The sequence below is a fragment of the Hakea prostrata genome, chromosome 7 (genome assembly GCF_041222555.1).
Source record: "Hakea prostrata isolate BN-2017 chromosome 7, UWA_Hpros_2, whole genome shotgun sequence".
NCBI lineage: Eukaryota > Viridiplantae > Streptophyta > Magnoliopsida > Proteales > Proteaceae > Hakea > Hakea prostrata.
In genome coordinates this window covers 68,351,946-68,368,503 of record NC_142606.1, presented here as the reverse complement: position 1 = coordinate 68,368,503, position 16,558 = coordinate 68,351,946, and the positions used below count along the sequence as shown (strand labels likewise).

At 37.8% G+C, this 16,558-nt stretch overlaps 1 protein-coding gene across 1 annotated transcript; it reads right to left on the bottom strand.

Moving 5' to 3' along the window:
- Window positions 1-1,818: 1,818 nt before the first annotated feature.
- On the bottom strand, window positions 1,819-16,309 carry LOC149011832 (omega-amidase, chloroplastic-like). Its single transcript, XM_089161061.1, has 10 exons — window positions 15,970-16,309; window positions 15,628-15,744; window positions 15,073-15,297; window positions 14,730-14,823; window positions 14,054-14,128; window positions 9,680-9,758; window positions 4,365-4,380; window positions 3,372-3,452; window positions 2,826-2,908; window positions 1,819-2,681 (listed from the first exon to the last, which is right to left on the bottom strand). Exons 1-10 carry the CDS (start codon window positions 16,300-16,302, stop codon window positions 2,594-2,596), a joined length of 1,191 nt encoding a protein of 396 aa, XP_089017187.1. The 5' UTR covers window positions 16,303-16,309; the 3' UTR covers window positions 1,819-2,593.
- Between the last annotated feature and the right edge of the window lie 249 nt (window positions 16,310-16,558).

The following is a 16,558-nucleotide window of genomic DNA, read 5'->3' as shown; positions in this document are numbered from 1 at the left end:
CACTAGATGTCAATTCAAAATTGCATAGATGATTTAACTTGGCCACTAAATATCAAATCTAACTTGTGTGAAAATCCTCATTTTCCAAATTAAAGTAAGTAGAGATTAAGAATCAAAGACATGACATGAAGCTGATGCTGACTATAAGCACCAAAACGTTTATCATTTGTCATTTCAGGTCTCAATCTTAATGCATTATACACCAATGGAACTTGCACCAACTCATTATGCTTTCATTAATTATAGGCTGCCAAAGAAAGTGGTGATGACGAGAGAGATAATTTCAACCCTCCATAGTATTCCAGTGGACTCCAATAGTTCCTCATTGTTTTTTTTAGGTGGAAGAAGTGAAAGAAGTTTTCAAAGGTGATTGATATAGACAGCACCTTGGCTGCCTGAAATGCTTTGGGAAAAGAAAGAAAGATCAGTTAGGTAGAGGAAGAAGTAGAGCATGGCATAAGTTGCAGAGCCTTTTGTCATTTCTGGGCTTTATTTCCTTCTGTTTCTGTAGCTTTAGCCAGTTTGATGTGAATCTTATTAGTGGCACATTACATAACATGCTTTCAGGTTTCCAAGTAGAATTTCAGTGACCACCTTGAAGACTTTACCCCACCAATGGCTAATCTATCATGGGTTACTTTTTATCTGTTTAAGATGAAAGATTCGAATCCCTACTATTTTTTTGGGGTAAAGAATACCTACCATCACTATATGTGTTCCTATTGTCGAGTTATTAATAGTAATGCCTGCATCTTCTGAGTTTGGATCTTTTATCCGCATGGGATAAACAAATAATGAGAGTTGGAAAATTTCCACTTCATGTAGATAGAGAATCCAGACTCCATTTTCTCTAGTCTTCTATTTTTTGTAAATATTGATACTGGTGTGAAATGGACTGGCATCAGTCGTTAGGTAGGTTATTGATAGGGAGGAGAATGCATTGCAACAAAAGTATTTTTCTTTCCAGTTTGGTCTAATTAGTAATGTTTCGGTATCAATGGTGGCCATTAGTGGCACCGATACCGGTATCCGAAACCCTCATTTTCATGGAGACGATATATATATCTAAAATGGTATTGTCATGGAGACCTTGGATATAAAAACAGCCATCACTTGGATAAGCTTCAACCAAAAGTGTTGGTATCTCTTTTGTATTATCAATTTCAGTTGGTTCCTGCTCTGGGTGATGTTTGGCATACTACCTAAATCTAGGCTAATTGAACTTGCATATCTCATGGGTGCTCTCTAATTAGTTTGGTTGTGTTGAACATGCGTCAGTGCTAAGGCCAATATCATTTGATCTTTGTTTTCTTCATAATTTGTGCATTTTACTTGAAGTTGACGGTACACTGCAGGTCATATAAATTTGGTAGCAGCTCTAAAAGTGGGAGAGAATCCTTCTTTAATGTTCCACCAGGTCTCACTTTTAGGAGAGGGTCAAACAAGCTCAAGGCCTCAGAATAGGATTGTTTGAGTGAAGACCTATCCAGTAAGCAGGCCCAGAGCCTTGGCCAAGATAAATGGATCTTGCTCGAGTGTTGCATAATTAATGTACAGCACTGCAAAGCATATGGTCGAAATCGAAACTAGGGTCAAGATTTCGACCTCGACCGCTCGTTTCGCATAAGTTATAAGTATAGAAAACAACTTCTGCAAAACGAACAGTCAAGATCGAAATCTCGACCCTCGTTTCGATCTCGAACGCACGCTACGCGATGCACATCCAAGCAATTTCCAAGATAAATGGGCTCCAGACCTCCCTAGACAGGTCAAAGGATTTCGGCACGGACCTCATAGTAGTCCCTTACAAATCTAGTAGATATATATAGCTTTGGATTCAAAAGGGTTTGTTGATTATAACTTACAGATTGGAGCCAGCCCACCTGAGACAGCTTCTCCACATCACGGAGCTTTTTACTTTGGATAATGCAACACCCACTGCCATCAACGATGTGAATCTGATAAAGGAGACTGATTAATTATGGAACACAAGTCGCGGGAAAAGATTCTTTCTCATCAATCGAATCCCCTAGAAAACTGAATCTCTAGAAACCTGCTTTGGCTTGTATCTGTCCTTGTATAGAATTTCAGATATCTTCTCTTCAAATATATCCTATCGCTCCTCTTCTCCCGGTGCCCAGTGAAAAGAAAGGGGGTGTAATTCAATGAAAACTTTTACAGCGTTCAACCATACTTTTTCACCTTTTTTTACCACAAGATTCAGCTAGCACCCAGGGAATGCAGGATGAATTCAATCGTTGGGCTGTACTATACACATCAACCATGGGATGCACTCCCTAGAATGAAGTCCCTGTATACTGGCTCAATCCCTGCACCACAAGGCAACTGGATACAAAATATAGATACACCAACTATTATATAATGTATTTCAACAATTTAATGGAGTTTCATACATATGTGTGCAAGATTCCTGCAAGCTGTTGCTCTGTAGGTACTGGGGTTATTCGAAAATGATTAAACTTAAGAGATTTCCCACGACGGTGAACCTTTCTAGCGACGCCTCATTATTTTCAAATTGTACCATCTCCACAGGCCAAGCCAGGCCAATGACTTTTCGTGACCCATCCCATGCTTACTTGGTTGACTGCGAATTCAGCCTTTGGACATCTACTAGTTGGTACAGATCTCCTCGTCTCTGCTTGTCTAGCGGGAGATTTGTTCTGTTAGGAGACGGGAAAACACAAACAAAAAGGGTGGTGTGAAAAGCCGAAGAGACAATAAAAAATAAAAGTAAACACTGCTCTCTCTTTGGAATATAAAATAATAGACATAGAAATGTTTTCTAGGCTGTTGAACATTGTCACCTTCTGAGCTCAATTTGTGAATAATCTATCTCTGCAATGACAATTGCCTCATCATGCTCAGTAGTAGCAAGTACTTCTCCAAACTGTCAAAAAAAAATTCAAACACTTCAATTCAATTTATTCTGAAGTTCTAATCCTCAAGGACCCAAAAAGCATTATGCGATTGACAAAGCCAGAATGCTAGGAAAAGAAAAAGTATCTCATGGCCAGTCCTCAATATCAGAACCCAAATAAGAACTGGTGGAGGGCAATACTGTTCCTGGGGTGAGATCTTGTATTGGTGGATCCATACAGACCAACGATAAGAAAAGTTTATTTTATTGAAAACCACTGGAAAATCTTCCAACAGGTTGATCTGGGTCACATCAACTGGGACCAAGACTGATCCCGTATCCAATACCGATTCCTATAATCATGCCCACAGTTCTCAGAAACATAATACTGTAGATTGACAGAAAGCTTGGACGATGATCATAATATCATTTTCATAAGTGAGTACAGAAAACAATGAACAAGCAACCATTTAAATTATTGCTTATAACTTACAGGTCCAACAAGGGTAGAATGACCCCATGCTACATATCCAGCACCAACATCTCGGGCAGGTGAACAGGTTGCAACATATATCTGCTCTCAAGAAAACACACAACCCATCCAAATGTTAAAATCATGTTATAAGCGTAAGGCAGTTTTAATTATTTAAAGGAAAATATACTTCTGGGAAATTTCACAAATTAAATAGAAATTGGAATCTAATTAAAATAGCATAGACATCAAATTACAGAAATGATAGGAGTTTAAGACATCTACTTCAGCAAACCACGTGTTCATTTAGAGGATATTGAACACTCATTAAAAGTTTACTAAGAATAAACCAAAACTGGTAACATACAAAAACACTTCCCAAAAAGGCTCTTCTTTTTTTCTCTTGCGTGCGTGTGTGTGTTTTTTTTTTTTTGGGGGGGGGGGGGAGGTAGAATTCTGAAGAAAGAGAAAAGCAGGTGTCAATATAACGTCTCAATGGGGGTGTGTAAATCATATTCATTGAACTAGAAGACTAATTGGTACAGTTGGGGCCGATTAGAGTTGATTTGAGAAGAATAATAAAAGCACAAGAGCAAAGTTGGCTTAGTTCAGCTAATTACATTTTTAATCGAATGCGTAGTAAATAACTATATTAAAACCTAAAATTTAAAGCAAGGGAAATAAGAAACCCGAGAAATTCTTTTAGCCAAATGAAAAATAATCATTAACTTTTAGTTCTCCCTCTTTTTTTGCTTTTTCCCCCCAGGTGGGAGGAAGGATTATGTTGAGAGGAAGGTTGACAAATTTAAACTGAAACGTACAACTATATAAAGTACAGAGAAATCTGCTTTCCTTGTGCCATTCTTAGGAGTATTGATGACCAAGAAAATTTTCTGAACCTACCCCTTCCCCCTAAGATGGACTCAGAACTGCATTGATAATTTAAAACTACCAATGACAACGCGTGAAACAAAAAATTTGCACTTAAAAGAGGAAAAGAGTCCATAAATGTACCTGATTATCGGCAGCCCTGTGACAGAGGAGGGTAAAAAATGGATAAGAAAACAAATTAGTACCAATGAATTAAACAAAAAAGAGAATTCTACAAAGCTAGTAATCACTTCCCTTGGTTACTTCAATATTGATTAAGCCTAGCATGGGACTAGCATTAAGAACCACAAGGCCAAAGATGAAACTAACAGAGCAGAAAGAAGAATATGAAATTCATAAAAATAAGATTTAGAAGGAAAAGAAAGAAGAAAAAAAAATTGAAGAACAGCAAGCTTTTCAAGTTTGAAGTTCAGAAACCTGGTTTTCTCTGGTAACTCTGATACAAGGAGAAATAAGGAAAGTAGCATGGTCAACTCTCAACCTTTCTTACTAATAGAACACGTTTGAAACTGGGATCAGGTTAGAATAGATGGAGCAAGAACTGAAGGTGTACCCAATGTTGAAGGAAAATAAAGATATTGATGAATCATGCGCACTAAACAAGCCAAGTAAAGCTGCCTGGTAGGTTAACAATTGGTCTTTGCTGAAGATCCAATGACAGTTCATTGATGAAACTTCGGATAGGCATTTATCAACATCTCAAGTATCTGGAAACACACTCATAGCTAATTCAGGAAATATTCAGAGTGAATAAAAATATATCTGGATGCTTTAGGAGGGTGTGGGAGGGTATAGACCCTGCAAGTAACATAGGAGCGAAAATTGTTCAGCCCAGAAATTTCACATACAAACTGAGAGAGAGTATTCCCAAGATAACTTAGTATCCTGGGATTGCGCCATCTCAAGATCCCTTTGGATCTCTCCTTGCCTATTTAATGTATTTTATCTTTGGTATTTTAGGGCCTACATAAGGCTACCTTGTACCTAACCAAATGCAATACAATACAGCCTCTCCTTTTATCTGCTTCCCCTCTTCTTCTCCTCCTCTCTTCCCCTTTTAAGTTCTAATTTCTGCCATTTGATTGATATGGTATCAGAACCCTCCTGATATTGGTCAAAGTTCAATTGAAAAGGCTTTTTCTTTATGATTCTTAATGTTCCAAGCTGACTGAAAAATGAGAACAAGACTCAATCTGTGATGGCCCGCATCTCATATACTATTATTTTAATGTTGTATTAGTAATGTTTGAACCCCCGATCCATAACCTGATCGATACACATTTCCGTCCACTGGTCTCTTCTATGGCGAAGATAGACTTAACCAATGCCAAGAAAAGAATCAGCGCAATTTTCTGAACCCAGAGGTATTAATATTCGCATCCCTAAGTAGGCCCCGCGCAAGAAATCAAAGTGGGCCCAAAAGCCCATAAGGAGACCCACTAATTATTTAATTAAATAATACAAATCTTTATCTTTATATATATATATATATACACACACACACACACATATATATACAACTAAAGAGAGCGAAAGAGAGAGGAAGCGGCGCATGTTTTCTCTCTCCTCCCACCTCCTAACCTAACATGGAGGATTATTAAGTAGATGAGAAGTGTCTTTACATGTGATATTTATTTTTTATAAAATGAGAAAAGAGGTAGTGACAACTAAGTGGATGTCTTCATATTATTATTATTTTATATATAGAATCTTGATAAGAAGAGAAATAAGAGTGGAGATAGAGAGAGCACATGTGCGTGGAAACAGAAGAAAGAAAACAGAGAGAGAAAAGAGAACAGAGAGGGAAAGAAGTGAGAGAACAGAGAGAGAAAAGATGAAATAAAGAGGAGAGATAACTGAAAGAGAAGAGAAGAAAAAAAAAAGGAAAGAACAAAAAAAAGAGAGAGAGTAGGAGAGAGAAAGACATGGGAAGTTTTGTTTGGCTCTTGCATATTCTGAAATAGCCGATAATCATTCTAAATATAGGAGAGAGAGCAGGCTTTAACTAAGACAGGATCAAGAGATGTGCCCGGAGCAAGAACAAGTAAGTGGTATCGCCTAACCTACATATGTTATAAGTGATGGTTTCACTAAGCAAACACATAATATCCACTCGTTAATGTGAAACCCATCTTATCTATTTCATTGTGCGATCAATGGAAGTGTGTGATTGTTGCCTTTTGAACAAAATAGAAGTGCATGGAATTGAAATGTTGACAAATTTTTTGAACTATTAAACTAGAAATAAGAAACAATGCTAATGCTTGTTGATTCATAATCTGCATGTTTCTTTATCTAAAGGATGAAACTGTATTGATGATTGTATGAATTGTGTTAAGTCTTATTTGATGGTATTGATAATTGTATGAATTGTGGTAAGCCTTGTTCAAATAAGGCTATATGATAATTAAAATGAAAGAGGTACACTGAAATGGAAGAGATACAATAATGCAAGGTTGAAACTGGACATAAGAAGAGAAAAGAAAAGGGAGGAAATAATAATAATACAAAAAAATATATGTTAAAAGTGCTGACGAGCACGGCTTCTATATGTTCTAGTACCTAGTGTACCCAAATGGGAAGGTATGAAACGAGACTGAAAAGTGAAAAGACAGACCAGACCCACGATAGCCGCTTGTAGAGAACACATGGCCTTGTCCAAGGGACTAAAAAGATAACCTCTTAATAAGAACCTCTAAGACTGAGATTGAGGCTGAGACTGAGACCGATGCCACTTGTGTGGTTAGATTGAGGGTGTCCTCTCCATGGTGGGAGATCTCGCGAGATCTCGGCGAGATCTCGCGAGATATCTCGCTTTTTTGCAAAAGCGAGACGAGATCTCTGGCGAGATCTGCGAGATTGCAGATCTCGCTCGAGATCTCGCCCATCTCGCGAGATCTCGCCAATATCTCGGCGAGATCTCACTAACAGGCCTTTTTTCAACAGTTTAGGGGCTTCAAAAAGCCCCTGTCTCGCTCGAGAGAGGCATATCTCGCCTCTCTTGAGCCTTTATCTCGCTGGAAGCCCAAAATTGGCCGGAAACTCGATTTTTGGCCGGAATTTGGCCAGAATTTGTTGGGGATTCAACATAGCAACATCATCTACTCATCTACAACAACAATTCAAGCATATTTCAAGTGAGTGATACTCTTAGTCTTAGTCTTGTAAGTTGTAAGTTGTAATCTTCTAATTCTTAGTCTTGTAAGTTGTAAGTTGTAATCTTCTTAATTCTTATGGTTGTAAAATTTTGAAGACATTTAACAATTTATTACTTTGAATCTTTGATAGTTTGAACTTTGATCACTTGTTGACTTGAATACTTGATGTGTAATGTTATTGTATTTGATACTTGATAGTTGATAAATAATAACTCATTAACTTGAATTACTTGATATCTTTAGTTCTTTACATTACATGTTGTCTCTACTCTCTACTCTCTATTCTCTAAGACTCTAACCTTGCATTTCACAGAATTTCGGTTTTACACATAGGGTCGACTTAGGAGACTTAGTTAGGGTTATTTTCTCACAAATCTAAGGCCACCAATGTGTTCAAAATGCCTTAAATAGGCTAAATACCAAGTTTCAGCCCAATCAAAGCCTTAAAACCCACCGAGATGGGCCACCGAGACTACGCCATTTTTTTGGGAGATCTCGACCGAGATCTCGCCATCTCGGTCGAGATCTCGCCTTTTCTTAGTGGCGAGATCTCGCTCGAGAGCGAGATCTCCCACCATGGTCCTCTCTACAGGTAGCACTTAGGTCTGGGTTGATCAAGAAAAAGGAAAGGAAAATGAAAAGAAAACTGAAATGCATAATGTTCTGATACTTTGGTGTGATAAATGGATGCATAATGATTTATTTGGTTGCTTACATGGTCAACAATATTGCTTACTGGGCCCACAAAGCTCATTATTGTAAATGTTGATAGGTCCCCAAATACATGACAAGAACAAGGGTGCTACTACCCAATAACACCTTTAAAGTAGAAGATGGGAACTTCTTTTTGCAACTAATGTTTTGTTAAACTAAACTGTGGAATGTATATATTTCCTTTGAAGTTGTATATATCTAACCTATACTGGGTGAAAACTTAAATGTAAGTAAAATAGGACTTTGGACAGCATACATACGTATATGAGTCAAACTGTCAAATAGATTATTTATCTTCATCCTTGGAGATGTTTAGCTTAGCATTTTTTTAGTGGCTTTTAACAGGTTGATACTGTGAGGAACTGTCATATGCCCAGGTTGGATGTTTGTAATGTGGACCCCACCAAGCCTGTGAAAACTGGGGTCGTGACACAATTAAGACCTACCAAAACTTTTATAGTATCATGGACTTCATAGTGTATTGGGTTTCATGTTCATAAGGTAATGGATGGTCACATATCAAACGTAAGATTCTAAAGCATTATTTGTTGCCAAATAAGACAGTATGCAATCTTGCTCAAGGAAGAACTCTTTCAGGACTTATCAATTCGTTTCACATAGTTTTGCTTAAGTTCGTTAAGCATTATCTTCTGTTATTTTCTTTTGATATACTTAATTGAACCTCTATTTTGGGTTTAGCTGTTGGAACCAAAGGCATATTCCCTCTAATTTTCTTCCCCATCCCCCCAGTAAATAACCAACAACAGGAGGAAGCCTTTTCCCGACTAAATGGGGTTGGTTGCATGGATCCTTGCCTTCCAATCAAGCTCTATTTGAGACGATACTAGATACAAGGCCTAAGCTATGCATATCCTTTCACACCATTAATCATAAGGTTATCTTAGGTTTGCCCCTAGATTGTCTAATTCCTTTGATTTGGATTAAATTGCTCTGCACAAGGGCATTTGAAGGCTTCCATTGAACATGGTCGTACCACCTCAATCAACTTTCTCATAGCTTATCATTTATTGGAGCTACTCCCAAACCATCTTTAATAAAATTATTCCTTACGTAATCCTTCCTAGTTTTGCCACTCATCCATCTTAGCATCCTGATTTCTAATACATTGAATTTATCTATATAATGCTTCTTAACAGCACAACACTCTGCACCCATACATTGTACATGGTCATATGACGGTCCTATAGAATTTTCCTTCGAGTTTTACAAGAATCACATAAGAAATTGGACACTCTTCACTTCATCTGCCTATTTTATTTATTTATGATTGCAAGGAAATGGAGAGAAATTATTGGCATTTCCTGTAAAATATGTATCACTTCAGAATAAAATATTTGCATTTCCCCTGTCAACCAAAAGAAAAATGACCTTTTTCTTGTAAGATATGTTTAACTTCAAAATATTTGCATTCCCTTGCAACCACAGTGGGCATTACTGGTATCCCTCACAGCCATGAAAACCGAACCTAGAAACTTTTAAGACTCAAACCATCACAAGAACAAATAATCATAAAATTTTCAAGGTACATAAAATATAGATCATTACCTTGCCCTTTGCAACAACTCCCAATGTAAGGGGCCAGTGGTCATGTTGAAGGCCCCAGGATAGCATATCAAGTTAGCACCTAAGATCCAAATCATTACACTCCCAAGAATTAACATTTTATTATGAGTAACATGAGGAATCAACAGTTAGTATATCCTTGGCATGAAAATCAAGTTCAAAATAAATAAACAGCAAAATGCAGTAGGCTAGTAGCAACCATGACCAAAAATAAGTGGAAAGAGAAAAAATTAAGTCCTAGAACAAGAAGATGATATTCTTCCCCATTAATAACCAAACAGAAATTATTATCAGGAACCAATAGATAAAGAGAGAGTCCATATGTGCAGGACAATCCAGCAAAGTAGCTTACTGCTTATGGAAAAAGTTAATAATCACAAGAAATATCATTATAGAAATTAAATGCCAACCCAAGTTATCCCTGTTTGGTCACCTCTTCAAAGATATGACGGAATAAGCAGATTAAGCACCCAAGAAAAGTAACAAAAAGGTCAATAGTCAACCTCAAAAGATGCAACTTCAAGAAGTCATAGCCCTCTGGCCCCAGATAAATTATCCAACTTTCATGATGATGACAGCAATGCTGCTGCTCCAACACACTTCCATTCCTAAAGGATCCCATGGATATAATGATGAGATACCAAATTGAGGTAAGGTAACCCGCTTAATCACTGCTATTGATCTACAAACTCATAACATTTCCTGGATGTGAACACCCCTTTGAAACCAGCCCCTACTGTGAAAGGTCCTCGAAGACATTGCTCACACACCTCGTAAAAAGCAACAAGAGATCACTGCCACTACAGCACCATTCCTAGAGACCTCACCATGAACCTATATCTCTACCTACTTCTTTATCCAGTAAGGATTCTTCCCTTGAGATGCCTATAGCCCTTCAGAAGGGTATTTGAATAGGTACTTACCATAAATATCATGTGGTTTCTCCTACCATAGTCTTGCATCTTCACTTTCTTCTATACCCATTCCACATAAATGATAGGAGGCTTATACAAATCCTAAGAGGAATTCAGCAATGTTGGAAGGGATGAAGACACTGGACAAGAATGGAACTTGGGAACTTGTTCTTCCTCCAAGCAAGAGAACCGTTGACTGTAAGTGGGCGTCTGTTTTGAAACAAAACTTTGATGATGGACCAGTAAAAAACTCAACTGGTGATTAAAGCATTTACTCAAACATGTAGAATTGATTATCAGGAAATTTTTGCACTTGTTGCCAAATCAAACACAGTTCAAGTGTTGCTCTCATATGCTGTGAACTTGGGATGGGATCTAAAACAACTACATGCAAAAAATGCCTTCATGCATAGAGAATTAGAAGAAGAAGCCTTTTGTGGAGATTCTCTCAGGTTCTTACAAAAAAAAAAAAAAAACTCAAGGGAAGGGAAATGTCCAAACTTAAACATGAATTATATGGGGTTAAAGCAGTCCCCTCGTGTAAAGTTTGGATGCGAAAAATGCTTTCATGCATAGAGAATTCGAAGAAGAAGCCTTTTGTGGAGATTCTTTCAGGTTCTTTTGACACACAACCCCCCCCCCCCCCCCAAAAAAAAAAAAAAAAAAACTCAAGGGATAATGTCCAAACTTAAACATGCATTATATGGGGTTAAAGCAGTCCCCTCGTGTGGAGTTTGGAAGGTTCCATAAAACTACAGTTTCAATAGGATACAAACCACGCAATGTTGATCATACCCTCTTCATCAAAAATGCCAAGATTACAATCTTAATTATCTATATTGATAATATAGTTGTTACAAACAATGATAGAGGCAAGATAGCAGAATTAAAGAAATTCCTGAGTCACTGAGTTTGAAATATATAATTTGGGAAAGCTATGGTACTTCCTTCGAATTGAAGTCGCTCATTACACTAAAGGTATCTTTTTATCTCAAAAGGAGTGATGTCCTAGACTAAAATTCTGAAACAAGATCAGAGGGTTGTTATCCCTATGATCCACTTTAGAAGCTACCACTCGACTCAAAGAAAATGTTGGAGAACTTTTTGGTAAGGATTGCCATCAGAGACTTGCAGGAAAATTAATTTACCTGTCGCACACATGACTAGATATTGCTGCCACTGCTAGTATGGTCAATCAATTTATGCATGATCCACACTCCACTCACAAGGCTGCTGTTCTTCGTACTCTTCATTACTTAAAGTCCGCTACTCGTAAATGAGTCCTTTTATCCCCACATAATCATCTGTATATTGAGGCCTACACAGTACACAATGCTCATGGGAGGCTTACATGACCGAAAGTCCACCTCAGCATATTATACGCTTATTGGTGGAAATCTAGTTAGCTGGTGCAGCAAGAAACAGAATGTGGTTGCAAAATCCAGTGTCAAAGTAGAGTTCAAGCCATAGATTTAGGGATTTGTGAGTTGTTATGGCTATGTTTTCTACTTTAAGACCAGAGTACTCCAATTTCTCTTCCTATGATGCTCTATTTTGACAATAAAGTAGTTAAGCATTGCCCATAATCCAATATAGCATGGACAAAACATGGGGAGATTGATAGACACTTCATCAAGGAAAAGTTGGCAAGTGGCATAATTTGCATGCCCTTTGTGAAATCTGGGGACCAACTAGCTGAAGTCTTAGAAACGGATTAACTGAATGAATATTTCATCCTATTCTGGCCAAGTGGGGCATGTGTGGGATTTGTGAGTTGCTATGGCTATGTTTTCTACTTTAAGACCTAGGTACTCCAATTTCTCTTCCTATGATGCTCTATTGTGACAATAAAGTAGCTAAGCATTGCCCATAATCCAATATAGCATGGACAAAACATGTGGAGATTGATAGACACTTCATCGAGGAAAAGTTGGCAAGTGGCATAATTTGCATGCCCATTGTGAAATCTGGAGACCAACTAGCTGAAGTCTTAGAAACGGATTAACTGAATGTATATTTCATCCTATTCTGGCCAAGTGGGGCATGTGTGATATCTATGCACCAACTTGACGGGGAGCGTTGTTAGGGGTATTTTTGGGAATAAAATCCCTCTCAGGACTGTGCTCAATAGGGATATTTTTCATGATCTCTTCTCTCCCTTTGGTTTTTTCCTAGTTGGTTTCAACCTCTGGTTTCCTGCATAAATTATGATCTGTACCTCCTCAGATTGCAACTTCATATAAACCCCATTGGAGCTGTGAATAAACCACACCATTCTGAGATTTATTTGCTTCGGATTCAACACTGACTTAACACGAATGTGGGTTGAAAGTCTTGCAATGCTTAGTCTTACCATTTTAGGATTCTTAAAAGTTGGTGATACTAACATTTGATGAAGTGTTGCCTGATTTCTAACCCCTATTATGCCTAATTGAACATTGCTCAGTTGAATATGTGTAACCTATGAACTATGTTGTTCAGTGCTCACTGTTATTGCCGTCCTCATCATGTACGTTGCTGCCCATTTAACTAGACAACCTACAGGTAATCTTGGAACCTACCTTAAGAGAGGACAGTTCCCCTTATAGGAAAATCTAATCTATACTAAATAATATTAGAAATGAGGAGAAACAAAAATAACACTTGAGCACCTTAGACGCCTAGACAGTGTTCATGTTGCCTAAGCCCTTCAGTATCCCTCATATCCCTCCATTGCATTGGATTGTGTTGGCACAAAATTGTCAAACTGATCTAATTTGATCAAGGAATCAGTGCATGCAACAATTTAACAGCGGAGACATCTCCAGCAATGAGTTCCCACATTCATATTTTAAAATTACTCAATCACCAACTTAATCAATTACCAAATACTTCTGGTATTTATTGGTTTACCTCCATGATTTCAACAGTTAGAGAATCACACCAGACTTCTAATGCCTTGAAGGTATACTTGATAATACCTGCTTTACATTTTCAAGATGGTTTCATAATTGTTTGTTAGTAACCAACTTACATGATCCCATCACCTTACGCACATGAAAGTTTAATTACTTTCATGCTAATATCTGTCAAGTTTGCAAGTGGATATTTTTGTGTAAGACGTAGTGTTCTATAATCGAACTCAACAGAGTTTAAAGTTCCCTTTTTTGGATGAAACAACTGAATTAATATGAACAGTACATAGTAGCTAACATGTCAGACGGGTAACTAATAATAATACAAATCTTTTGAGATTTAAAAACTAACTGGGTAGCATGTCCATGTCATTCCCTTCCCTCCCTCTTCCCCCCCCCCCTCGAAAAGAAAGGCAAATGTAAGGCCATATCACTGTTTCCTGCAACCACTATCATTTTTTTCTCTATCAAGGGACCACATTCTATGGAAGCATAATTTTACTTTTAAAGAGATTGGATACAATTAAGAATAAAAACTAAAAACAGACCTCTTGCTGCATACAACACAGCTAGTTCCTGGAACCGAATATCGTAACAGATACCAATGGCAATACGCCCAACATCTGCACCAAAAAAATCATAGTAGTTTCAAGGATTTTCAACAAAATATAAGCACCAGACAAATTCAGTTCTTATCCAATCATGAACGGGATTATCCATTGAACATAAAAGCCACCATTACAGATAATGCAAATTCAAAAACCTAAAAGACCAACTTTTTTGGTTTTGCTCTTTTCCCTGAATATTTCCCAGCAGGACATGAGTCTTCCACAGAACATGTATTTTTTCAAAATTAATATATAATTATGAAGTTGTTGAAAGAACAATGGAAGGTGATCACTGATGGAGTTCACATGTTATCCAGATGGCTATGTCAAAATTCAAGAAACAACAGAGTGGATTCCTTTTTTCTGTTTTACACTTCCATGAAATAAAGGTTATCATAAGGTGTCGTCACAGGAAGGAACCTTGTGCCGACTAGAAAGTCTCTCACATGAAATGCCACAAGAAAAATCTGAATTGAAGATATTGTATGACAAGAACTTACCGACAGATGCTACAAAAATCAGTACATATATCACAAAGGAATGGTAAACATGTTGAGCAGAACATAAGCCTTAAGAGTAATTGTGTAAGATTGTGTTTGTGCAAGCAGACACAAACCTGTGTCCACAACAGTAGGGGTCTGCCCAGCTGTGAGTGTCTTTGATTCTATAAATGTAATCTTCCCTGGAATATCGATGTCAAATAGATGTATCTGCGATCATAAGTACATCCTAAGTAAGATCTTTATGTTCAACAACCAATATTACATAAGAAAAAAAGTCGACAAATATGCAGAAATTAAATGATTTTCACGCACAGTTCAGTCCCAGGAGACCCCCCCAGTTGCAAATAGTAGAAAACAAATAAGAAGCCCATGGTTCAACTTTAGTTGTACCATGTTTGGGATGGATTGGGGGATCATTACATGTATCAAGAATTGGTAGAAGGTATATGCAGATACCTTTCGATGTTTTGCTTTCAGTTTCCCATCTGTACCAAATACACAGCAGGTATTGTACAGTTTATCACCAGAACGTTCTGGTATTGAGCCACCAACTATGGTGACCTTGAGAGTCCGAGCAAGCTCAGACAACATTGCAGTTGAAGGAGATGCGTCCCCTCCAGCATCAATATCTTCAGCATATATTGGAAAGCTATCATTTGAGTACGGACTGTTCCATATTTCCTGAGACAGAGAGAAAGAGAGAGAAACCAATAAGCAACAGGCATAAGTATCACGTATCAGATATTGTGAGAATAGGAACTAACAACAACAGAATTAGAAGTAAAAGAGGAAACAAAAGATTGGGTAAGCAACTGAACAATTAGTTTCACTTAAAATAAACTGGATATTAAAATCTACCCAAAAAAAGAATTAGATAATAAAAGAAAAACATTACAAGCTTCTGTGCAGCCATAGATATATTTTCCTTCCTTAAATGAAGTTAGAAACGTTAAAAAGCAATTTTATAGTGTTTCAAACTAAAGGCAATAGATTTATCCCTGTTTAACTCACAGGCAGAAGAACGAGCAGAGCTCCCTTCCCAGCAGCCTCTTCTATCGCTTTGCGAGCATGAGCAATGTTCCTTTCCTTGTCTGCAGTCACTAACAACTGGCAAAGAGCGATCTTGAACTGAAAAAAGAGATGGGCAAAATAAATAATAGTATCACTTCTAAAATAAATTACCGAATTCACCACAACCAATAGACAATGGAAACTAATACCGATCATAAAAGAGTAGCAAGAACCAAATAGATCTATCTCCCATTTTACATGATTAAAATCAAGCAATCGAAACAAAATTAGTCAAAGCAGACCAATCAAATAAAGCGCAGTAAGAGAGAGAGAGAGAATTGCCTTGGTTACAGGAGGGGTAGACATGGGAATCGCAGTAGGAACCCTAGCCTGTTCAGGCTTGTAAGCAGAAGCCATGATCGTAGATGCTGCGTGAATTTGCTTCGAAAAACAGTTGTTGTAGTTGCTTCTGGACCTCAACACAGGAGGATTGCCAAGGAAATCAATCGAACCGAATATGGAAGGGAGGGAAGCGGAAGAATTTGCGGAGGAGGAAAGGAAATTGCTGCGGTGGAAGGGACTGAGACTCCCAGAGTGGAAGGTAGAAGTGAGGAAAGCCAATCCCGCTTTCATTTTTCGGCCATGGCACATCTGCATCACCGAGTGGGCCATCATTTCGGATTTTACTCCGGTTTAAAACTCCAGGCATGACTCTTGTCGAAGCTCACTCGTCACCATCTATTCAACTTGAATGTCTGACACGTGGCTGTTTATTAGGGAGTTTGATCGTCACCTTTATGCTCTTCTTACTTTTAATCGCAAAATTAGAGCCCACAAATTAAAAAAAAATTAAAAGGGACAACACCCACGCCAATACCTTGTAGCTCTCCCTATAATTTGTGGTCGCAAATTCGGACTCTGTACTAAGATA